We start from the raw sequence: 24,729 nt of genomic DNA on the forward strand, positions 1-24,729 counted from the left end.
TTGGTGTCAGCAGGGTGGCTTAAATTTTGAACCCAGAAGGGCTGTCTACTAAAGATAAAGAAAGAAGGGGAAAAAAGCACAATTAGCTTTTCCAAAGTTCAGGTGATGTAATAAGACATAGAGATAAGGATGGATGGATGGATGGATAGATGATTAGATAGATAGATAGATAGATTGATTGATTGACTGACAGATAGAGAAAGCAATGTTAGATCCACACATCAAAACAAAAAGAAATGAGCCTAGGGAAAGCGGATATTTAGATGCAGCACCTGAATTGGGTTAAAAACCCATTCTTGCAGGAGTTAATGTTTTTATTTTCTTCATGTCTCCTGTATCAACTGTCTTCCTATGCCCTTCCAGACATTTCCGTTTCTGGGGAAACCAAGGGTAAAAGGGGCAGGAGTTTTGGAAAATCCCTTACTTTGGAAAACCATGACAGATACTTGTTCCCTACTACCCTCTCAGCATCTTACAAAGAGTGGTGGTGGCTGTTGGAAGCTGGAGGAGGAGATGGGATCCCCCCACCCACACAGCTGGGGTGCCTGAGCCATCCCGTCACAGTCAGGGCAAGGGAGGAACCTGTGCAGTTGGCAGAAACACTGAGGGAGCCACAAGCCTCCAGGTGGATCTTGGGGGCCAATGTCAGTAGAGGACCCTCAGTTGGCATGCATTTTTTTTTTTTTTTTGAGACAGAGTCTTGCTTTGTTGCCCAGGCTGTAGTCCAGTGGAGCAATCTTGGCTCACTGCAACCTCCACCTCCTGGGTTCAAGCGATTCTCCTGTCTCAGCCTCCCGAGTAGCTGGGATTACAGGCGCCCACCACCAAGCCTGGCTAATTTTTGTGTTTTTAGGAAAGATGGGGTTTCACCATGTTGACCAGGCTGGTCTCGAACTCCTGACCTCAGGTGATCCACCCACCTCAGCCTCCCAAAGTGCTAGGATTACAGGCATGAGCCACCGCGCCCGGCCAGAGTATGTTTTCATGCTCTATTGGCTAAAAGGACCTAAGAAGAAACGTTCATGCATCTGAGGGTTTTTTTCTCTATATGACTCTTATAGAATTGCAAATGTAATATACACTTATAATATTTTCAAACAAGACAATTACACGAAATGCAAGCAAGGGTAGAGGAAGGGCAGTGACGCCGGGAGTCAGATGAACCCATCAGACACCATTTCTGTCCAAGTCAGGGAGATGTCTCTTTGTATAGGTGTGGGAGGTGCTGCACCTGAGCTGTCCAAAGTGCTTGGGGACAGAGGATGAACTCTGAGACCTCTCTGGGCGTTCACACTACCGTAGACATTTAACCCACGTGCTGCATCTTCACAGTGTGCCTCCCCTGTGCCCCTTCCAGGCCCCAGAGTTTTTGCTCTTCTCTCCCTGACTCTGTGCTCTGGGAGGCCAACCCTAAAGGCTGCATCACCCAGACTCCTTGCACTCCGGATTTGGGTCAATACTGAACACTGGGAGGCAACAGGAAATGGAGAGCAGGAGGAGAGGGAGCCGGGGTATGTATTCCCTGAGGCTTTTCTCCCTCCAAGATGACAGCCCCTGCCCAGCAGGGTTCTGGCTCTCCATCCTTAGATGCCTAGATAATGAATAATAGCTTCCCACAGTTGCTATTATATTACCGGGGTCTTTAACATCCCTTCGCGGCTCCTTTAACCCTGCCCTACTTCTAAGAAGTCTCTTCATGGAAGTCTTGGCCTGGCAGCGATCTGAAACATCCATCATGTTGAAATGAAACGTTTAAGTTTCTGTTTCTTCTCCCAGACTTTGAGAGGGGCACAAAGGCAGGGAACACGTCCTTTTAAGCTTTAGTTGAGCACTTGGACTGAACTAATTTGTTGGGTTGACTAGGAGTGTTGCAACATTTTATTGAGATGATCTCAGACCTGGATTTTAAAGGGCACTGCTGCCTGCATGTGCTGTTTGGATGAACATATGATTGTACCAGGATGAGGTTTTAGCCTGCAGGGAACAAGGTCCAGGACTATGTAGATCACGTTGTACAGTACCCAGGGCAGCATGACTCCAGCTTAGGGTGTGAATCACACTCTTTTGTTGATAATGATGCAGAGGACACTGGTCACAAAACTGATGATGATGTTGATAACAATGGAATGTCCATTTACTGACTGAGTCAGAGTCACAGAAAAATTTAATTTTAGTGCTGGTATATTGCAAGATAATATTTGCTTTTTTGGTCAATTTTTTTTTTTTTTTTTTGAGACAGAGTCTCACTCTGTTGCCCAGGCTGGAGTGCAGTGGCATGATCTTGGCTCACTGCAACCTCTGCCTCCCCAGTTCAAGTGATTTTCCTGCCTCAGCCTCCCAGGTAGCTGGGATTATAGGCACCTGCCACGATGCCTGCCTAATTTTTGTATTTTTTAGTAGAGATGGGGTTTTATCATGTTGTCCAGGCTGGTCTCGAACTCCTGACATAAAGTGATCCACCAGTCTCAGCCTCCCAAAGTGCTGGGATTACAGGTGTGAGACACTGTGCCTGGCCTCAGTTTCTTAAATTTATTTTTTATTATTTAGACAGGGTCTCACTCTGTCACCCAGGCTGGAGTACAGTAGTGATCCTGAGTTCAAGTGATCCTCCTGTCTCAGCCTCCCCAGTAGCTGGGATTACAGGTGCCCGCCACCACACCCGGTTAATTTTTGTATTTCTGGTAGAGATGAGGGTTTCACCATGTTGGCCAGGCTAGTCTCGAACTTCTGACCAAAGGTGATTCTCCCGTCTCGGCCTCCCAAAGTTCTGGGATTACAGGTGTGAGCCACTATGCCCAGTCCCTCCAAACTGCTTGACCTTGTGTCTAACAAACTCCTAGTCACCACCCTCCAATTATGCTAATCCTTGCCTCTGCACCTTTTCTTGTGCTGTTCTCTGTGGGGAAACTTTGCTTGCCCCTATACCTGGTTAACTTCCTATATTTTTTAAGACACCTCTTCCAGGAAGTCTTCCTGATCTTCTCTTCCATTCAGGCTGAGTAAGGTGCCTGCCACAAAATCTTGTATTGCATTGACTACATCTTCATCACGCACAGATTTTATTTTATAACAATTTTGTTTTTGTTTAAATATTTTTTTTCCACTTTAAACCCTGAGCTCCTTGAGACAGGAGCTGGGTCATATTTGTTTTTTCTTTTTTTATATGTATATTTTTCTGGTCTTATTCTCATAAAAAGGACTGAGCCATATTCTGCTTTGAATTCCAGACTCTAGCACAATGGCTGGCAAACAACATGTTTGTTGTTTAAATAAATCGATAAATTAAATCAATTTCTTTCCCTCAGGACACTGGCACGAACCTTCGAATACCGTATTACATGATAGGCTCTTTCAGCTGTGAGAAACGAAGACTCAGATATGTGGGGGGATTCCTGAAGATACTGTTGCCGTTGGAAAGGCACTGATCCAACTCAGTCTGAGGGACCTGTCTGTCTGTGTCATGGCCCCTCTGCTGCTCTGTGTTCAGTTTGTTTGCTTCCCTCTTTTTTTTTCTTTTCTTTTTTTGAGACAGAATCTCGCTCTGTTGCCCAGGCTGGAGTGCAAATCTTGGCTCACTGCAACCTCCGCCTCTCATGTTCAAGCGATTCTCCTGCCTCAGCCTCCCGAGTAGCTGGGACTACAGGCATGCGCCACCACGCCCAGCTAAATTTTTTTGTATTTTTAGTAGAGACGGGGTTTCTTCATGTTGGCCAGGCTGGTCTCGAACTCCTGACCTCAGGTGATCCACCCGCCTCAGCCTCCCAAAATGCTGGGATTACAGGAGTGAACCTCTGCGCCCAGCCTGTTAACTTCCCTTTTCTGATCGGCTTCCTCTGCACCTTTCATTTCTCCTTCCTCATAACTTGAGCTGCATTTGGTCTCAGCTTTCTGTGGCCCTGACTTTATCTGACTCAAGTTGACATTTGTGAAGGCAATAATCTAACAAGGTCCTCTCCATTTTTCAGATCCACATCATGATCCTGTCATGTAGGGAACTGGCCTCTGGGTCACACGCCCAGCATCTCTGCTCCAATGAGCTCAGGTGGGTCTCACAAAATGTAGCTGCTTGGAGAGCAGGGCTGGATAGAAGGAGTGGAGAGGAGAGTGGCAGGCATTGAGCCCTTCCTATCCTATTAGTGAGCAAAACCCCTTGTAATTTTGCCTCTCTTTGCTCCTGAATAATTTTTCTCATCCTTCATTTTAGGAAAGCCACTTATCTTCCTGATGCTTAGGGTTTCTAGAGGGATGCTGAAACTGGAAGGAACATCATAGCTCATCTTCTTGGCATATCCCAGCATGTGTTCCATTTAACACTAGGCTCAAAAGATGCTTCTTGAGAAAAAATCAAGATATTCCAGCATTTTCTTTGGATCTCAGCTCACGCCAGAAGCATACTTCCCCGTGGTTCAGTTTGCTTGGCAGGATCTCTGGTCTTTGGCGTGGATGGATCTCTGCAGGGTCTAGGGTCCTCTAAATTGGAGGCTCTGAATCAGGGTTTCCTGAAAAGGCAGGAGGATCACTTGAGGTCAGGGGTTCGAGACCAGCCTGGCCAACTTGGCGAAACCCTATCCGGTGGAGATCGAACTCCTGACCTTAAGTGATCCTCCCGCCTCAGCTTCCCAAAGTGCTGGAATTATAGGCATGAGCCACTGTGCCCCGCCAAGAACCACTGCTTTAAGGAGGCATTGGTTGACTGTACCTTTCTAAGGCAAAAGCCTTCTTGTTTTCTTCCAACTTAAACATTTTATCTGCTACACTTAATAACTATTAAGTATATTTAAGAGAAAGTGCTTTAAATGACAAAGCAGAAAGGCTCTTGATCATGGGGGAGGCTGTGTGTGTGGGGAGGGGATATATGAGATGTTCCTATACCTTCCACTCAGTTGTGCTGTGAATCTAAAACTGTTCTAAAAAATAAAGTCTATTGAAACAATAAACCAGCCAGTTGCGGTGGCTCACTCCTGTAATCCCAGCACTTTGTGGGGCCAAGGTGGGCAGATCGATTGAGCCCAGGAGTTTGAAACCAGCCTTGGCGACATAGTGAAACCCCATCTCCACAAACAATCTTTGTAAAAACTAGCTGCGTGTGGTGGCGCGTGCCTGTAGCCCCAGTTACTAGGGAGGTTGAGGTGGGAGGATTGAGCCTGGGAGGTTGTGGCTGCAATGAGCCATGATCACACCATGCACTCCAGCCTGGGCGACAGAGCAAGACCCTGTCTCAAAAAAAAGTTAAACAGCAACAAAAAAACCCCCAAAGCAACCAACCAACACAGTAAGAACCAGAGAAGTAAAACGTAATTCGCTCAATGCCAGACAGCTAACTGGGGTGGGACTACAACCTTCCTCTCTTCCTTCTTCACTTCTTGCTCTTTTTAAACCCACATCTTAGTAATCCTCTGCTATTGGGTCAATAAATTGCCACCTCTGATTTTTTTCCTACGTATTTATGGAGGGCCAAACGCTGTTACACATCTCCCTATTAAAATGATACAGCAACTTTTTCTGTTGGATAGTGTAATCCCATTTTCCAATTTGTACTTTTGAGTGAAAGTAAAAACTGAGTGAAAGGACATCGATTCTTAGAGATCGTAAGGAACTTGCCCAAGGCTGCCGGCTGGTTAGTGGCAGAGCTGGGATGGGAAAGTCCGTGTTTTCCACCGCGCTGTGTTAGTGAGGGCTCTCTGTGTCACTTCTGTGCATAACTCCGCCCCAAGTTAAAAGGCTCGCTCCTCCTGCCAGGTCCTCTTCCTCCTCCTCTCCTTCCCCGCCCCTCTCCTTCTACTCCTTCTCCTCCTCGTCCCCGGGGCCCCGCCCTGCGGGTCTCACCTGAGGCTCCGAGGTATCCCGCCTGGCGGGCCGGACAGCGCCCCCTGGCGGCAGGTGGGGGCCCGCGCAGCGCATGCTAATGAGCCCCCGGCGCCGCTCGCGGATTGGCTGGCGCGGATTCCAGCTGCTTTCCAAGTCGGCGGCGCCGAGTGAGAGTCAGGGGGGCCCGGCCCGCGCCCTCCCCGCCCAGCCGCCTCCCCGTCGACGCCCAGGGCTGGGGCGAGCCCGGCTGCCTTTCACACTTGGGGGGCTTCTCCTCTTGTCTCCCACTGGTGCTCTGGCTGTGAATCCATCCAGGGGCCAGGATGACAATCCGACACCAAGGCCAGCAGTACAGGCCGAGGATGGCCTTTCTCCAAAAGGTAACCCCGGCCCCTCACCTGGGCCGCGGCAGGCGGCGGGGGACCGCGTCTGGGAAGCGTCCGAGGACACGCGGGGCAGGAGTGCGGGGCGCCCCTTTGGGTGGATTTGAGCTGCTCGATTTTATTAAGTGACTTCTTTGCTGTGTGTGTCGATATTGAGGACTATAATAATGAGGTTTCCGTGTGCCCTGCCTGTAGTGGAGAATCTGAAGCCAGCGAGGATGTCTGCGGGAGGTGAAAGCAACCTGTTACTCGGGAGAGGCAGGTTCAGTTCAGGCTGTGGCGGATCTGAGACAGCCTGCTGATATTGTTGTAAGACGCCCAGATGTTACATTGCCATTTTTGCCTTTTTTTTTCTGATCCCAAACTGCACTATTTTAAAGTGTGTGTGTGTGTGTGTGTGTGTACACATAGACCGTGAAAACGGGGTGATTAGCATAGGACAAAGGGCCACCCCACTTACAATGCCCCGAGCCCTCATTTGAGCGTGTCTATCTGTGCATCTCCCTCTGTCTGCGCTGGTGGCAGAAGTCCCAACCTTTCGCTTTCCTTGTGAAAGCTTTCCTCTGGGGGTAGGGGGAAAGTGACTGGGCACAGGGCGGGCACCCAGAATGGACATGTGGGAGGTGGAATGCACCTGTGCGGACAGATGTTTGGGGACAAAGTGGTTCATTTCGTTCTGAGCGTCTGAGATAATCACTGTCAGAAGAGATCTATGGAGGATTAGGTCCCGGGTCGCGTCTCTGTCCTTCCCCCCAGCCATGGCCACTTTTCACAGTGTAGTGTCCATCTTCTTAGGCTTATCTTGTTGAGTAGAATTAGCTGAATGTTTTGTGACAAGCTGGACTCTCCCCTGAGCCTCTGGAGCTCAGCAAATTGTTATAGTCGGTGACCGCCTGTCCGGATTTGCCCAGGACTTTCAATGCTAAAACCTGGACAGTCCTGGGCACCCCAGGACACCTGGTCGCATTTGGTCCACCTACTTCAAGATGCTCGTCCTCGTCTTCTGAGTAGCAGAGGTGTGGGTATCATCTATAAAGCAGACGGGCTGACTGTTGTCTCACTCAGAAAGAACCCTGAGAAGCCCATATTGCAGATACCAATTACTAAAAGCAGAAGAAACTGCCTAAGTTGGCTATCTGAAAGCCATACATCATCCAGGATTTATCCTAGGACTGCCTCCTCCCAGGCAGGACAGCTCTGGCTTGGAGGCTCAGAGAGTCATTGTCTGGAGACACTCGGTTTGTTTACTGAATCTCTGGCATTCTTTTCCATCATGACTTTTCTCTGGTAGAATCTCCTCTCTTTACCTTGGTTTTCTGACTAGTGCCTTGGTCTCTAGCTTCCCTCCTTCACCCCAGGCTTCCCTCTTCCACCCCAGCCACCCCAGCCACTCCTCCTCCACCCCAGCCGCCCATCCTTCACCCCAGGCTTCCCTCTTCCATCTGAACTCCCCCTCCTCCCTCCTCCAGCCCAGCCTCCCTGCCTCCACCCCACCCTCCCCTCCTCCATCTGAACTCTCTCCTCCATCCCAGTCTCCCTTCTTCCACTCTAACCTCTCCCTCCTCCATCCCAGCTCCCCCTCCTCCACCCAGCTCTCCCCGCCTACACCAGCTCCTCTTCCTCCACCCCATCCTCCCCTTCCTCTACCCCATTCTCCTCGTCCTCCACCCCAGCCTTCTCTTCCTCCATTCTAATTTCCCCCTCCTCTACCCTAACCTTCCCCTCCTCCATCCCAGTTCCCCTTCTTCCACCCCTGCTTCCCCTCCTTCATGACATCCTTCCTACACACACTCCCCCCACCCACCACCAAATCAATGGTGACCTCCTTGACCTGAAACCCTCCACTGGCTTCCTATGTTCCCAGGATAAAGTCCAACCTTCTCCTGAGCAGCCTGGCCACCCAGGATCCCATTCCCACCATCTTCCTGGCTTTGCCTCCTGCCTGCCTGCCACACATGCCCTCTGGAAAACAATGAAGCAGCCACAGGCACCCCTGGGCTCCTGCCTCAAAGACTTCCTTCCTTTCTAGGAACCTGGTGCCCTTTCCTGCCTCAGGGCCTGTCTGCTGGGAAAGTCTTTTCTCCCCCTCTCACCTGCCAATCTCCACTTCTCTTCCCATGCCCAGCTCAGCCACCCCTCATCAGTGAAGGCTGGTTCTCCTGATGCCCCTGGGCAGGACAGCTCCCTTGTCTGTGCCCTGCAGAGCCTGCTGCACTGCCAGCATTGCCCTTTCCCTAGACCTTGTGCTGGCAAGGGCCCTGTCTGTGCATTCTGTATATCTGTGTATGCATTCGTCATGTCACAGGGCTCCTTGGAGCAGGGGACAGAATAAAGATCTGCAGAACAGGTCTCAAGAGCCCATGCCAGGCGATCCTTAATGAAAAACCAGCTGCATTCGAGTCCAGCTTTCTGGAGAAGGGCCTGGAACAAAAAAACTGGACCTGGGTGCAACTGTCACTCACCACTCGTTCAGTGCATGTGGTGAAGTATGCTGCATCCATGGCTGGGGGGCTTATGTGCATTATCTCATCTAGTTCATATGCTGGAGGTTATGGTCACCATTTTACAAAGAAGAAAGCTGAGGCTCAGAGAGGTTAAGTGACTTGCCAGCCATGCAGCACGAGGTGGTGAAACCAGGAAGAAATACAGGAGTGGTCGTCATCTGTTACGAGTTCTGATACAGTGCCATGAGCTTTCCCATGATGCGGGGCAGAGGGTGGAGGCTGTGGGAAGCCCGGCTAAGTGTGCTTAGGGACACAGAGCTGAGACCTGAAGGATACATACGGGGTTCCAGGCAGAAAGGGAAAGATGTTCCAGGCAGAGGGAACAGTGTAGGCACAGAGGCATGGGAATGCTAGTGGGTTTGAGGACATGTACTGTAATGGATGAATTTTGAAGTACAAGGGGAGTGGGAAGTTGGAAAGGAAGGCAGAGGTATCGGGTGCATATGGGCCTTCGAGACCTTTGAAAGGTTTGTTTTCATCTCATAAGGAGCCACTACAGAAATTGGAATAGGCAAGTGATATGGCAGATTTGCAAATTAAGAAGACCACTGGTGGGCCAGACGCACTGGCTCATGCCTGTAATCCCAGCACTTTGGGAGGATGAGGCAGGTGGATCATCTGAGATCAGGAGTTTGAGACCAGCCTGGCCAACAGGGTGAAATCCCATGTCTACTAAAGATATAACAATTAGCAGGGCATGGTGGTGGGCACCTGTAATCCCAGATACTTGGGAGGCTGAGGCAGGAGAATCACTTGTACCTGAGAGGTGGAGGTTGCAGTGACCAAATTCATGCCACTGCACTCTAGCCTGGGTGACAGAAAAAGACTCTTTCTAAAAAAAAAAAAAGGACCACTTGTATGAGCCAGAAGAATGGATGGGATGTCTTCTCCCTGAACTCAGGGAGTCTGCTCAGGATCCTCCTATACCCCTGCAGCTCCAGTCTCCTGAGAAATGACAGCGTTCATGGGGCCAGGGAGAGCAGTGCTGGTCAGAAAGGCCTTTCCTCGATTCCCGAGGTTCTCACACCCATGCCTCCATCTCAGTTCAATGCAGCCCTGGGCTGGCATGCCCACCAGCCATGCTGCTGCCCACCTCTGATGCCTGGGCTTGTTTAAGATGTAGTAGAAAGAGGCAGAGGGCCCACCTGTTCGTGGCTTTGCTGGGGAATTAGCTGACGGCACATAGTGGACAGATGAGCACAGGTGGGTGGCCTCCTGTGGTTCCAGCACCCGCGGACTCTTGTTCTGGGGATGGGCCCTTTCCCCTCTGCAATCCCCAGATCAGCATCCCAGCCAGTACCAGTTACCACTGCCCTTGAGATTCACCATGGGATGGACTTTCTCGGAGAAGCCTTCTGTTAGACAGCTTTGTTTTCCTGTGTGGCTTCTGGCATCTCTTTTTGCCTGAGAAGGGAAGGCAGACGCAGAAATATTGAGGCTGTCCAGGCAGAGTGTGGTAGCTCTTGCTTGTAACATTCTTTCATTCAATACAGACACATAATTGGGCATTTACTTATGGGCTAGATGCTGTGCCAGGTACTGGGAGCACCAACGAGCTTAGAGTCTAGTGGAGAAAGACAGGTGTATAAACAAGGAGACAAGAAGCGTCCCATAGGTTGTGGCAGTCATTGTTAGAGGATACATGTAACACCAAGCAGGGGGTGGTGGGTTCAACCTGGGGCCAGGGGGGATCAGGACAGATTTCACAAGGGGGCTTCAACGGAGTCGAATTATAAGAAGTCAGTAGTTTTTGGCCAGGAGGTTGGGAAAATGAGTGACATTTCAGGCAACAGAAAACATGGACATGTGAAATAGCATGGCGTTTTGGGAGATTGCTTGGGGGTTGGGAGAGCTGGCCCCAAGTGGGCGGGAGGTGAGTTTGGAGTTGACGGAGGGGAAGGCTGGGAGGCTAGACGGGCCCAGAACTGGAGGGCTTTCTAGGTCATGTTACGGAGTTTGATGACTTCTGTGTTTAATGAGAAGCTGTTTGATGTCTTAAAATCAGGGATGAATAAGATGAGTTGGTTTATATGCTAGAAAGATGATTCTGGTGAGAGGGAATGAGTAATTCTCAACCTAGGCTGCACTTTAAAAAACATTAATATCAACTCACTGTACTCTGAATTTATGATTTACTTGGCCTGGAAGTGAGGCTTAAGTATTGGTCTTTTTATGCCACTAGTTTCCTCCCTCCCTCTCTCCTTACCTACCTACCTACCTACCTACCTACTTCCTTCCTTCCTTCCTTCCTTCCTTCCTTCCTTCCTTCCTTCCCTCCTTCCCTCCTTCCCTCCTTCCCTCCTTCCTTTCAAGACAGAGTCTGTCTCTGTGGCTCAGGCTGGAGTGCAGTGGTGAGATCTTGGTTCACTGTAACCTCTGCCTCCTGGCTTCAAGCTATTCTCCTGCCTCAGCCTCCCAAGTAGCTGGTATTACAGGGACCTGCCACTATGCCCAGCTAATTTTTGTGTTTTTACTAGTGATGGGGTTTCACTGTGTCGGCCAGGCTGGTCTCGAACTCCTCACCTCAGGTGATCCACCCGCCTTGACCTCCTAAAGTGCTGGGATTGCAGGTATAAGCCACCATTCACAGTCTGGTTTTCTTTTTTTAAAAACAATTTCTTTTTTTAGAGATTGGGGTGTCACTATATGGCCCAGGCTGCACTCAAACTCCTGGGCTCAAGGGATCCTCTCACCTTGGCCTCCAGAGTAATTTCAATTACAGGCATCTGTCATCATGCCAGGTTTAACCATGTTCTTTTTAAAAAGTTTTCCAGGTGGTTTGAATGTGCAGTCAGGATGAAAGCCCCTGGGGACATGTGGCAATGTCTAAATACATTTTGGATTGTCATAACTTGGGGTGCTCCTGGCATCTGGTGGGTGGAGGACATGAACGCTGCTAAATATCCTACAACCCACAGGACAGCCATCCCCTCCAACCCCCAAAGAATGGTCTAGCTCCAAGCATCGAAGTCACAAGTTTGAGAGCCCTGGGCTAAAGAGCACCCTGGAGGCTGGAGACAGATGCCAGCTGAAAGGCAGAACCTGACAGTGTGGAAGGGGGTTTAGAAGACGTTCCACGGAGGCAGGATTGAGTGAGCAGATAAGAGATGTGTTGAAAACAAAAGCAGTCAGACTGGGCAACATATCAAGACCCATCTCTACAAAAAACTTAAAAATTAGCTGGGGACCAGAAGCGGTGGCTCCCGCCTTTATCCCAGCGCTTTGGGAGGCCAAGATGGATGGATCACTTGCTCCCAGGAGTTCGAGACCAGCCTGGGCAACATGGTGAAACCCTGTCTCTACCAAAAATACACACACACACACAAAATTAGCTGAGTGTGGTGGTGGGCACCTCTAGTCCCAGCTACTAGGGAGGCTGAGGTGGGAGAATTGCTTGAACCCAGGAGGCAGAGGTTGCAGTGAGCCAGGATCGTGCTATTGCATTCTCCAGCCTGGGCAACAGAGCCAGATCTTGTCTCAAAAAAAAAATTAGCTGGGCAGGGTGACACATGCCTGTAGTCTTAGCTCTGGGAAACTAAAGCAGGAGGATCATTTCTGCCCAGGAGTTTGAGACCGCAGTGAGCTATGATCGTGCCACTGCATTCCAGCCTGAAGAAAGAAGAAAAGGAAACGAAAGCAGATTCAACAGAAGTTGGCCACATCTTGGCTGGGGTCACCTAGAACAATTCCCAGGCTTTTGACCAGGGTGGGAAGAGCAGGTTTTGGAGAAAGACTACCGAGCACTGATTAGGGCACGGTGCTGCTGAGTGTCTGAGTGTCTGGGAGACTTCGGGCAACGCAACGGGAGGGTGGCTGGACTCTGCGTGGCCAGGCTGAACAGCAGGAGCACATCCTCCTCTGTTAGAAAAACAACTCTGCGGTTCTGGGTCACTTTTCCCGTCCCTGTATAGAAAAGTACCGATCATTATTGTTCCCCAGAGTGCCTTCTCCAGCTTAAAGGAAAATTCCAGCCCCAGAGATCTTGTGCAGTGAGTGACAGCTCCTTCTTGTGAGGAGCAGCGTGGGTGTGGTGGGTGGGATGTCAGAGCCATCAAAGCCCTCATTTCTGATCCCTCTGTGATGTCGGGGTCCCCTGGCACTCCCACTGTCATGCCTCAGGACTTTGGCATCTGAGAGAGAAATGGCGCAGCTGACTCCCTGACCTCCTCCCCGACACGGGGTCAGACGGGGTCGCGCGGTGGCCTAGTGCTGCAGCATTGACATGTAGCCTGGGAACGAACCTGGGCTGATCCATTGTCTTGGGAGGAGCTGGGAAGTGGAGTCTGTTTGGGAGAGAGGATGTTGGCCTTTGAGGGTGAGGATGCCCCCACGGACACAAGGAGGAGAGGGCAAGGTCTGCTGAAATTGGGAGCAGAATGACAAGGGTGTCTCACGCCCTGGAGAACTTGGGAAACAGTTCAGATTCTCTTCCTTCTGTGCAGGGGAAGGGATGTTTCTGATTGAGTATAGGACACAGAGTCTGTATGAGTTTGTAGGGCTGTTGTAATAACCACAAACTGAGTGGCTTAAGCAACAGAAACTTCTTTGCTCACAGTTCTGGAGGCTGGAAGTCTGAGATCAACCCGTGGCAGGGTTGGCTTCACCTGAAGCTTCTCTCTTCGGCTCGCAGATGGCCGTCCTCTCTCTATTCTCATGTAATCTCTCCTCTGTGTCTATCTGTGTCCTAATCTGTTCTCATAAAGACACTGGTCATATGGAATTGGGGTCCACTCCATGACCTCATTTCACCTCTTCATTTTTTTTTATTTTTAGTTTTTTGAGACTGAGTCTCATTCTGTCGCCCAGGCTGGAGTGCAGTGGCTCGATCTCAGCTCACTGCAACCTCTGCCTCCATTCTCCTGCCTCAGCCTCCTGAGTAGCTGTGATTGTAGGTGCCCGATACCATGCCTCGCTAATTTTTTTTGTATTTTTGATAGAGGGTTTTGCCATGTTGGCCAGGCTGGTCACGAACTCCTAGCCTTAAGCTATCTGCCCACCTCAGCCTCTCAAATTGCTGGGATTACAGGCAGGAGCTACTACCCCTGGCCTCATTTTACCTCTTTAAAGACCTTAGCTCCAAAAAGCAGCGACATCCTGAGGTACTGGGGTTAGGACTTCGATGTACAAATTTGTAGGGGGACACACTTCAGTCCACAGAGCTAGAGTGCTGTGGTTTCCTTGGGTGACTGAGGAGACACCTCAGAGGAATTTGTACTGGGAAAGGTCTGAGGAAAAAGGATTGGAATCCCAACTGGCCGAACTCCCTCAAGAAGTTCCCAAGATCCACGTGACGTTACCTCCTCCCACCCAGCCCTTCTTTCTGTGAAGGGTGACACACCTGCTAGAAAGAAATCTGATTCCCCTCATTGTGTTTCTAAAATAACTCTCATTATTCCTCCTCTGAAGGTTATTTTCAAACTCTTTATAACTCAATTTTTTTAAATGCAAAGACAAGGAATCAAATCTGCCAACTTTCTGTCAGAGAAACTGGGTTTCCAACTTTTAAAGTGGGATTATATGTCTTCTTCAGTATATGGGCTCCCCATTTTCGTCACATGCTGCTGTTTCATCTACTAAAAACCATTTTGAATGAAGGCAGCCTTTCATCTGGCAGCTAAAGTGGGAAAAGGGAGTCTTGGGGCTTTATGTCAGAAAATCTTGGCCGGGTGCGGTGGCTCACGCCTGCAATCCTAGCACTTTGGGAGGCCAAGGTGGGCAGATCACTTGAGGCCAGGAGTTCGAGACCAGCCTGGGCAACATGGTGAAATCCCATCTCTACTAAAATACAAAAAGTCAGAGTGGTGGTGCATGCCTGTAGTTCCAGCTACTTGGGAGGCTAAGGCATGAGAATCGCTTGAGCCTGGGAGGCAGAGGTTACAGTGAGCCAAGATCACGCCACTGCATTCCAGCTTGGGCTAAAGAGTGAGACTCCATCTCAAAAACAAACAAACAAAAAAAGAAAATCGGGCACTTCCTGGGGTACCATGGAGATCTGAGATCACAGTTCGTGGAGAACTCTGGAGGGAGTCACTCCCAAGCCTGTTAGCTCCTCGGTTCCCTGGCCATCCCCAGGAGCAGCAGCTCTACCTCCCAGCGCCCCCCACCACCCTCCTGGGGTTGTTCCTTTGCTCCCCTCCTGGCTGCTGGAACCACAGCTGACCCAGTGACCTCAGATGCCGCCAAGTCCTGACACTGCAGATGGCCAAGGACTGTGGCTCTGAATCAAGCCGAAATGAGTAGTTTCTGTTCCAAAACAATTCTGTGAGCCGAGAATGTGTCCATGCAGAGGAAGCTGACAGTCAGTTTTGCACCGGGAGTCCCTGGAGCTGCCTGGGTCTGCATGCTGGCTGAGTGGCTGGCGCTGTGCTCAGAGTGGCCTCAGCTGTGCATCTGCCCTTGGTTCATTTCTCGAAATCGTGGTTCAGCTGCAAATGCTGGTTTAGCAACAAAGATTGAAATAGGGAATCTCACCCCTTGGCATCAAATTAGGACATTGTCCCACGCTCCTTGGGAAGGTGGGAGCCTTCCAGCTTCAGGCTGCCTGAGTGACAGGTGGCAGGTAGCATTTTTCTACTTCAAGACTCCCTTGAATGACCTGTCACCTTGAATACACCTAGATCAGTCTCTCTCTCTCTCTCTCTCTCTCTCTAAAAAACTTTTTTTTTCTTTTTTTGAGAAAGAGTCTCTGTTACCCATGCTGGAGTGTGGTGGCGTGATCTCGGCTCACTGCAGCTGCCACCTCTCAGGTTCAAGTGATTCTCCTGCCTCAGCCTCCTGAGTAGCTGGGATTACAGGCATGCACCATCACACCCAGCTAATTTTTGTATTTTTTGTAGAGACAGGGTTTCACCATGTTGGCCAGGCTGGTGTCAAACTCCTGGCCTCAAATGATCTGCTTGCCTCAGCTTCCCAAAGTGCTGGGATTACAGGCATGAGCCATGACGCCTGGCCTCTCTTTAAAAAATTTTTATTTTATTGTGGTAAGAGCATTTAACATGAGATCTACCCTTTTAAAAATTTAAGTGCACAATACATTATTGTTTACTTGAGGTCCAGTGTTGTACATCAGATGTCTAGAACGCATTCATCTCATTTAACTGAAAATTCTTTATGCCTGTTGAGTAGCAACTTCCTGTTTTCCCTTCTCCCTAACCCCTGGCAACTACCATTCTGATGTCTGATCTATGAATTTGTCTATTCTAGGTACTTCATGTAAGTGGAATCGTGTGGTATTTGTCCTTCTGTGACTGGCTTATTTCACTTAGCATAATGAACTCCAGGTTCATTCATTTGCTTGCCTATTGCAGAATTTCTTTCATTTCAAAAGCCAAACAATTTTCTTTTGTATGCATATGACACATTTCTTTATCTGTTCGTCAGACAGTGTACACTTAGGTTATTTCCACATTTTGGCAAACGTGAATGGTGCTGCAGTGAACATGGGTGTGCAGGTATCTTTTCCAGATCCTGATTTCAATTCTTTGGGTACATACTGAGAAGTGGTATTGTTGGATGCTATGGTAGCTCTATTTTTAATTTTTCTGATGAACCTCCATGACTCCATACTGTTTTCCACAGCATCTGCACCATTTTACATTTCTACGAACAGTACACAGGATTCCAATTTCAGTCTCTTTCCATTTCTGAATTAAGCTTGAGTCCTTCTTATGCCACCCCTCCCTTGGAGTGCAGCCTGGTCCTCACATCTGGAGAGATTCTGTTGGCTCTTCCTGTACTCTTTTTGGGATCATCTTGGCCAATCTGCAGTTGCTATTATGGCAGGGTTGGCGGGGAGGGGAACAAGCGCTGCCTGTGTTGCCCAGGCTGGTCTTTTATTTTTGAGACAGAGTCTTGCTCTGTTGCCCAGGCTGGAGTGCAGTGGTGTGGTCTTGGCCCACTACAACCTCTGCCTCCCAGGTTCAAGCAATTCTCCTGCCTCAGCCTCCTGAGTAGCTGGGATTACAAGCATACGCCACCATGCCCAACTAATTTTTGTGTTTTCAGTAGAGAGGATGTTTCTCCATGTTGGCCAGGCTGGTCTTAAACTCCTGACCTCAGGTGATCCACTTGCCTTGGCCTCCCAAAGTGCTGGGATTACAGGCATGAGTCACCTTGCCCAGCCCCAGGCTGGTCTTGAACTCCTGGGCTCAAGTGATCTTCCTGCCTCAGCCTTCAGGGTAGCTTCCCGGGATTACAGGCATGAGCCACAGTGTCTGGCTTGCAATTGCTATTTCATAAACACTTCGTGCACAGCATGATATGGAATACTCTATATGCTTGATCTCATTTAGTCTTCACAATATCCCCATGATGATGTAGATACTATTGGTTTTGGTAGTTTTTTTTGTTTTTTTTGAGACAAGGTTTCACTCTGTTGCAGACTGGAGTGCAGTGATAAGATCTCAGCTCACTGCAACCTCCACCTCCTAGGTTCAAGCGATTCTCCCACCTTAGCCTCCCAAGTGGCTGGGACTACAGGCAGCTGCAACCATGCCCAGCTAATTTTTGTATTTTTGGTGGAAATGGGTTTCATCATGTTGGCCAGGCTGGTCTCGAAATCCTGACCTCAAGTGATCCACCCACCTTGGCCTCCCAAAATTCTGAGATTACAGGCGTGAGCCACTGCACCAGGCCTGATACTATTGCAATCTCTATTTTACAGAGAAATGAGTCCCAGTAGAATTCAGCAACTTACCTAAGGCCTCTATCTTCTACATTGGAGCAGAGATGTGAAATGAGCCTTCTCTGCATTTAGACTCATAGCTTTCATATTAGTTAACTTTTCATTTTCATGTCATTGTCTGCTCACCTCTCTGAAGACTGGGTTTATGTCTTCTATCTAGTACCCTGGCAGTGGGGAGTTCTTAATACATGCTCAATAAATACCCATACTTATTTGGTTTGTTGACCTGGGCTTTCATTCCTGGGCACCTAAACACAACCCTTCATGCAAAGTTTTAAAAATGTATTAGTATGAATTGTACTAATATTAGTAATTCTAACCATAACAATGAATGTATATCTCTCCTGATAAAGCATACATAACATATATCTCTCCTTATAGAGCATTTTAGATAATTAAATTTTAAGGGATTATAAACTACAAGTTAATTAAATTCTACGGGATTATAGAACCATTCAATAGGCCACATACTATCATGGTCTCCATTTTATGACAGAGAAAGGAGATTCAGAGCAGTTAAGTGAGTTGTCCAAGATCCTACAGTTAATAGTAAAAGGAAATCGCACGGAGATTGAGTGCTGTTTCTTTGGACTGCAAGCACCTTCAGATCATAAAAGGTTTTTGCAAATTGTAATGAGCCAATGTTGGGGGATGCTGTTTAATTTAGTGCCAAGAGACTAATGATGGTGTAAGCAAGGTGGCTAAGTGGAGGGGAAGTGGGAGAATGGATGAGATGTTTTACTTTGGATAATGGCGGGAATGTGGACAGACTGGGTGTGAGAGCAGCCCTCCACGTGGATGTCCAGCTACACGCAGCCCAGACTTCAGGAGAGAGCCTTGGGCTGGGTCAAGGCAGGAAAAGGCTTTGTTCCCGCTGCTGCATCACGTTCTCTGCTTCCGTTCCTGTGGCCCTTCCACCTGGAACACCCTCACCATGCTCCTTTTCTTTTTCTGCTCATCTTTGTAAAATTAAATCTAGGAGGCTGGGCCTGGTGGCTTACATCTGTAATCCCAGCACTTTGGGAGGCTGAGGTGGGTGGATCATTTGAGGTCAGGTGTTTGAGAGCAGCCTGGCCAACATGATAAAACCCCGTCTCTACTAATAATACAAAATTAGGCAGGCGTGGTGGCGGGTGCCTGTAATCCTAGCTGCTGGGGAGGCTGAGGCAGAAGAATTGCTTGAACTTGGGAGGTGGAGATTGCAGCGAGCCAAGATGGCGCCACTGTACTCCAGCCTGGTAATAGAGTGAGACTCAACCTATGAGTCCTTCCCACCTGCCCAGCTCTAGGCACTGCCGTGTTCACAGGACACCACAGACTCACCCTTGTCATTGCACGTCCTGCGTTGTCCTAGAATATCCTTGCACTCGTCAGTGAGATCTTTGGGCTCAGGGACCATAGCTGCTTCTCTCTGACTGTGCTTGGCTGTCGAATGACCAACTGATCATTGGCAAGCACATCTGGGGCAGGAGGAGTAGATGGATTTCCCGTCAGTGAGGCCTTTTCTAGAGGAACATGAAGTTTGAAACCTGCACATGGGGCTTTGTCACAGTCAGTGGTGAACACTGAATAACAAGAGAAACACCTGGGTTTTCTCTAGTCCTCTTTGTTGACTAGTGTCAAACATCCAGTGTGTTTAAAAAAAATATCCTTCAGGCTGGGTGTGGTGGCTCACGCCTGCAATCCCAGCATTTTGGGAGGCTGAAGCGGGAGGATCACTTGAGGTCAGGAGTTCGAGATCAGCCTGGCCAACACGGTGAAACCCTGTCTCTACTAAAAATACAAAACTTAACTGGGCGTGGTGGCACATGCCTGAAATTCCAGCTATTTGGAAGGCTAAAGCAGGAGAATTGCTTGAGCCAGGGAGGTGATGGTTGCAAAAAAAAAAAAAAAAAAAATCCGTCAGTTGATATTATTTCCATTTAATTTTTTTCAAGTGGGAAATAATTTTTTAATAATAAAAATGAAAAAAAAAAAAAAGCCAACCCAATAGATAATAGGGCTGTGCTTGTGGCTGCCTTCCTGCAGTTCAGGCTTCCTTAGACAGTTCATTGATTCTTTCGCCTCAAATCTCTCTGACACTCACAGCTGTAATTTATATCTCTGACCCTGTCTCTTCTGAACCTGGGGAGTCATTTCCAATCGCCTCTCAGACATTGTGGGAATCTCAGTAGCACCTTACAGTCCACCTTCCAAGGCAGACACCTTTGCTTCCAGAAGTGGCTTCTTCTTTTGCATTTTCTATTTTGGTAACTGGTAACTCTGGTCATATAAGTTATAAACCTTGGCATTATTCTGTGCCAACCTCAGTGGACCACCCGATCACTTGCAAATTCAGTTTATTTTTGTTCTTCTAGGGCTCTAAAGCTCATCCCTCCTTACCATCTTCCTGGCCACTCCTTCGTTTATTTATTAATTCACACATCACCTGCCTACTGGGTACTACCCATGCATCGGGCATGCTTTTTGGCTCTTGACATCCAGCAGCAAACAACAACAGACAAAAGACTCCCAGGAAGAGCTTACTTTCCGGGAGCAATGAGAGATGTGCCATAAACAACGTCATGAATAGGTCAATTGATTTTTATGTTTGAAGAACACACATGCTCTCGAGAAACTGAGCAGGGGATCAGCAGTGCCAAGGGTGGAGTTCAGGGTTGCAGCTCTAAGAATGGTCTGGGTGGGCCTCTGAGACTGTCAGAAGGGGAAGGAGGTGAGGAGGGAGCCAAGTTGGTCTCTTGGGAAGACTGGTCCAGGTAGAAGGAACAGCCATACCATGGGCCCCACCCAAAGCAAGCTGGGAGTGGCCTTGGCATGGCTGGTGGAAGCAAGATGGCCAGTGTGGCTGGATCAGAGGGAGCTGGTGGGGAGTGGCAGGAAAGAAGTCAGAGAGGAAGGAGGTCCTGAACATATAGACCAGTAGGGGAACTTTATCATTTACTCGGAGTCAAGTGGCCCTTGCAGTGGAACAGCCACTCACAGGAGTGACATATTCTAAAATAATGGAAAGTCCATCTGGCTGCTCTGCTGAGAATATAAAGAGTTGGGGTGTCAAGGGTTCGAGACCAGCCTGGCCAACATGGTGAAATCCTGCCTCTACTGAGCATACGAAAATTAGCTGGGCGTATTGGTGCATGTCTGTAATTCTAGCTACTCAGGAGGCTGAGGCAGGAGAATTGTTTAAACCTGGGAGCAGAGGTTGCAGTGAGCCGAGATCGCACCACTGCAGTCTAGCCTGGGCAACAGAGAGAGACTCCGTCTCAAAAAAAAAAAAAGAAAAAAAAAGCAAACAGTGTCTTGCTAGGTAACCCCTGCTGGAGTGCAGTGGTATGATCATAGCTCACTGTAGCCTGGAACTCCTGGGCTCAAGTGATCCTCCTGCCTCAGCCTCCCAAGTAGCTGGGAACTACAGGCATGTGCCACCATGCCTGGCTAAGTTTTAAGTTTTTTGTAGAGACAGGATCTCACTATGTTGCCCAGGCAAGTCAGAAACTCCTGTGCTCAAGCAATCCTCCCACCGCTGCCTCCCAGACTTTGGGGTTCTAGGCATGAGCCACTGTGCCCGGGCACTGTCGTTTCTCACCTGGGCTGTTGCAATGGCTTTGAATGGATCACTGCACTTTTTTCTGCCTCTGAAAACTTTTTCACACTTCAATATTCTCTCTGTCATGGGCCACATTTCCAAAATGCTCTCTAGGAACAGCCACTGGAACAAAATCCACACTCCAGGGGTGGCTTTGAGATCCATGTGATCTAGCCTCCACTTGCTATTCCAGTCATAACTCCTGCTGTCTTCCGTTCCACTCACCCTGGGAGCTGTCATCCTTCCATGCCTTTGCCTGTGATGTTCTTTCACTTTCTGTCCAGCAAAATCCTTTGTCGTTAAGCTCCAGCTTTCCTTAAAAGCCTTCCCAGAATCTCCTAGTCAGGATGAATCTCTGCGAGTCCACAGTCACAGGGACGGGGTCTGTGTCTGTGAAGCACACCTTAGTCCTGACTGCACTGGAGTCACTCAGTGCCCACCTGGCTCCTGTACCAGATGGGGAACCCCCGTGTCCACCTTTGTGTTTTGAGATCCCTCTCAGTGCAGTGGAAACGGCCCCACACAACTTTCAAAATGGTTCTGGTCAGCCGGCTTTTCCCGTTCTGTCTTGCAGATTGAAGCGCTCGTGAAGGACATGCAGAACCCAGAGACAGGAGTCCGAATGCAGAGCCAGAGGGTCCTGGTCACCAGTGTTCCTCATGCCATGACAGGTGATGTAGCTTGTACTTTAACCTTGGCCTGGAATAGACCCCGCAGGTCCAACACGGCCCACCTCCTGTATTTGTAAAAAACTTTATTTGTAAATTAAGTTTTATTGGAACATATCCCATGTTCACTCATTTATGTATAGTCTACGGCTGCTCTTCCACTACAATGGCAGAGTTAAAATATATAATTGTAGCCAGGCACGGTGGCTCATGCCTGTAATCCCAGCACATTGGGAGGCCGAGGCACGTGGATCACCTGAGGTCAGGAGTTTAACACCAGCCTGGCCAACATGGTGAAACCCTGTCTCTACTAAAAACACAAAAATTACCTGGGCATGGTGGTGTGCGCCTGTAGTCCCAGCTACTCAGAAGGCTGAGGGAGGAGAATCACTTGAACCCAGGAGGCGGAGGTTGCAGTGAGCCAAGATCATGTCACTGCACTCCAGCCTGGACGACAGAACAAGACTTTATATATATATATATATATATATATATGTAGTTGTGCAGAGACTGCCACAAAGCTGAAATGTTCGTTTACTATCTAGCACTCTACAGAGTACATTTGCTGGCTCCTGGACTAAAGTCTTCCTCTGAGGAAGGGGTCAGAAAGGAGGGAGAAAAGGACCCAACCAGTCATTTCTTGAAGCCATTCCTCTCAGGCCATTTTAGAAACCTTCACTGTTATTTTTTGCTTGGCGGTTTTGTTTGCTTTGTTTTAATGAAACCAAGTGGCAGAAAAAAAATACTATTTAGCAGAAAAAAGTTGGCCTTTGATTTGCTCCACCTTCTCCTACCTTCTAATTCATGTCAGGCCCTTCTTAACTGCCCTTTGGGGGCAGTGCCACTGTCTCCTCTCTCTGTGTTGGTGGGTGAGGTGCCTGCAGAGCATCATTTAGAGATACCGGCAAGAGGATACTGGACGCCAAAATAGGAGAGCATTTTGGTTAATGTGTTACCTGTTTTCTGATCTTGATTTTGCTGTAAAGAGAATGCTTCGTACTTAGCCGTATTGCCTGCAGAAGCAGACAGCTTCTCATAGCCCAAGCCCGGGCCTCACCACTGCTGTGCTCAACATGAGGCCTCCTTCTCAATGCCACCCCTGACCTGACTATTTATTTTTCACTCAAGGTGCCCTAGTCTTTGCAGAGATAAGCTGGCTCACAGCCTCCCCTTTCCCTTTCTGACTGCTTGGAAGAAAGGATGCTCCCACCAGCAGTGTGTCACTCAGGTTTCCTTGTGTGTAAGCAACAGAAGACTCACTTTCGTTGGAGCAAAAGGGGAATCAATTGAAATGCTACAGCACCTGGAAGAAAAGGAATCACTAATGAGCCAGACTTTGGAAAAGCTAAGAATCAGAGTAGCTCTGGGCACCCAAAGAGTGGAAACTGTGGGCAGACTTTTCAGGGTGCCTCTGTGTCCCTCATCACCTCAGATGCAGCTGGGGCAATTCTTCCCAAGGGCATCCCTGACCCCGTCCCCCTCCCTGCCTCTGGTTGTCATTAATTCTAGCCTGAATTCTCTACTGGACTGGGGCCTTTCAAGGGAAAGTATCTTGTCTTGCTCATCTGGGTAACCCCAGTGGTTAGCAGAGCTGTGTTTATAATAGGTGGTTGGTAAAAGTTTATTGAATGCATGAGTCACTTCTTGTCTGGCATTGTGTGGAGAGTGCAGGATTAAATCCTTCAGGTGTCTTTTCTATCTATAGCCCTGGTCTCAGTTTACTTTCTCCTTTTTTTTTTTTTTTTTTTTTTGAGACAAGGTCTCATGCTGTCTCCCAGGCTGGAGTGCAGTAATGCAATTATGGCTCACTGCAGCCTTGACCTCCTGGGCTCAAGTGATCCTCCTGCCTCAGCTTCCCAAAGTGCTGGTATTACCAGCTCGAGTCACCACACCTGGCCAGTTTTCTCATTTTTAAATGCAAGAATAGCAATCCTCCCCTAAGGGAACGAGTGCAGGAATGAAGTGAGAGAGCGCTGTGCAGGTGCTGAGTATGCAGCGGGTGCTGGGTGGGTGGCTGTAGCTAGCGCTTTCCCACGCTTTGTCTGTTAACACCCACAATAAAGTTAAGGGTAGATATGACTGTCCACTTTTTGCACATGGGGCTATGGAGACCAAAAAGTTTCAGCAACTTGCCTTCACGTCCTTAAGCTCATTCATGAGTGAGCTTGGATTTCAACCCAGCAATGTGACTCCAGAGTCTATATATATATATATATATGTTTTGTTTTTTGAGACAGGGTCTCGCTCTGTTGCTCAGGCTGAAGTGCAGTGGCACGATCTTGGCTCATTGCAGCTTCTGCCTCCTGGACTGAAGCTATTCTCATGCCTCAGCTCCTGGGTAGCTGGAATTACAGGCTCCCACCACGACACCCAGCTAATTTTTGTATTTTTAATAGAGATGGGGTTTCACCATGTTGGTCAGGCTAATCTCGAACTCCTGACTTCAGGTGATCTGTGCGCATTGGATTCCCAAAGTGCTGGGATTACAGGCCTGAGCCACCATCCCGGCCCAGAGTCCATATTTTTATCCACTGTCAGTGTGCACCAGCTGCTTTCCTTCCTTGCACGTAGGGCACACTGGGTTCCTGGATTTGGGCGAGGTCACCCATCCTGCTGTGTTTTTCCTTATTCCTCCTGGACAGGGAGAAGTCCTGGTCCTGCACCATCAGGCAGCACCAATAAAAACAAATGACTGAACTTCTGGGATGACAGGCATCCCAGGGCTTCCTCGGGACAAAGGTAGCTGATGTGGGAGCCTGAGCAGCCTGCCATGCTGTCAGCACAGACTGCGTGGTACAGATGCTGGTGGCACCATAATCTCATTTGATCTATTTGGGGAAGCAGTCAAGTGGATGAGAAAGCCCTCGGCTCCTCGGCGGAGAGAGCTAATCAGTCTGATGTCTGCCTGGGCCTGTCTCTCTGCCTGCGCACCACCGTGTAGTGTTTAAAGAGACTTGGTGTGGAAAGTCTAAATACCCAGTCCTAGGATTTTAAGTAGGAGTTTAGATGAAGGATTTTGCTTTTGAACAGCCAACCAGGAGTGAATGATGCTAAGAGCAGCAGAAGGAGAACCATGGAAAGCCACGATGGTGTGCATGTG

General features: G+C 48.8%; 1 protein-coding gene across 4 annotated transcripts in view; it reads left to right on the top strand.

Moving 5' to 3' along the window:
* RGS9 (regulator of G protein signaling 9) overlaps positions 1 to 24,729 on the top strand; it is a 117,698-nt gene that overhangs the window by 21,721 nt on the left and 71,248 nt on the right. For 2 of the 4 annotated variants that reach the window (XM_064369471.1, XM_064369472.1), the window contains exons 1-2: positions 5,961 to 6,188; positions 21,536 to 21,632. In XM_064369471.1, the coding sequence (XP_064225541.1) occupies positions 6,132 to 6,188; positions 21,536 to 21,632 (154 nt within the window). In that variant the 5' untranslated portion in view covers positions 5,961 to 6,131. Of the gene's footprint in view, positions 1 to 3,965; positions 4,043 to 5,960; positions 6,189 to 21,535; positions 21,633 to 24,729 lie in introns of those variants that run through there. The other 2 variants (XM_064369474.1, XM_064369473.1) reach the window with 2 other exon arrangements.

This window comes from Aotus nancymaae, unplaced genomic scaffold (genome assembly GCF_030222135.1).
Source record: "Aotus nancymaae isolate 86718 unplaced genomic scaffold, 86718_ANA_hifiasm-v0.15.2.pri h1tg000089l, whole genome shotgun sequence".
In the NCBI taxonomy this organism is placed as follows: Eukaryota; Metazoa; Chordata; class Mammalia; order Primates; family Aotidae; genus Aotus; species Aotus nancymaae.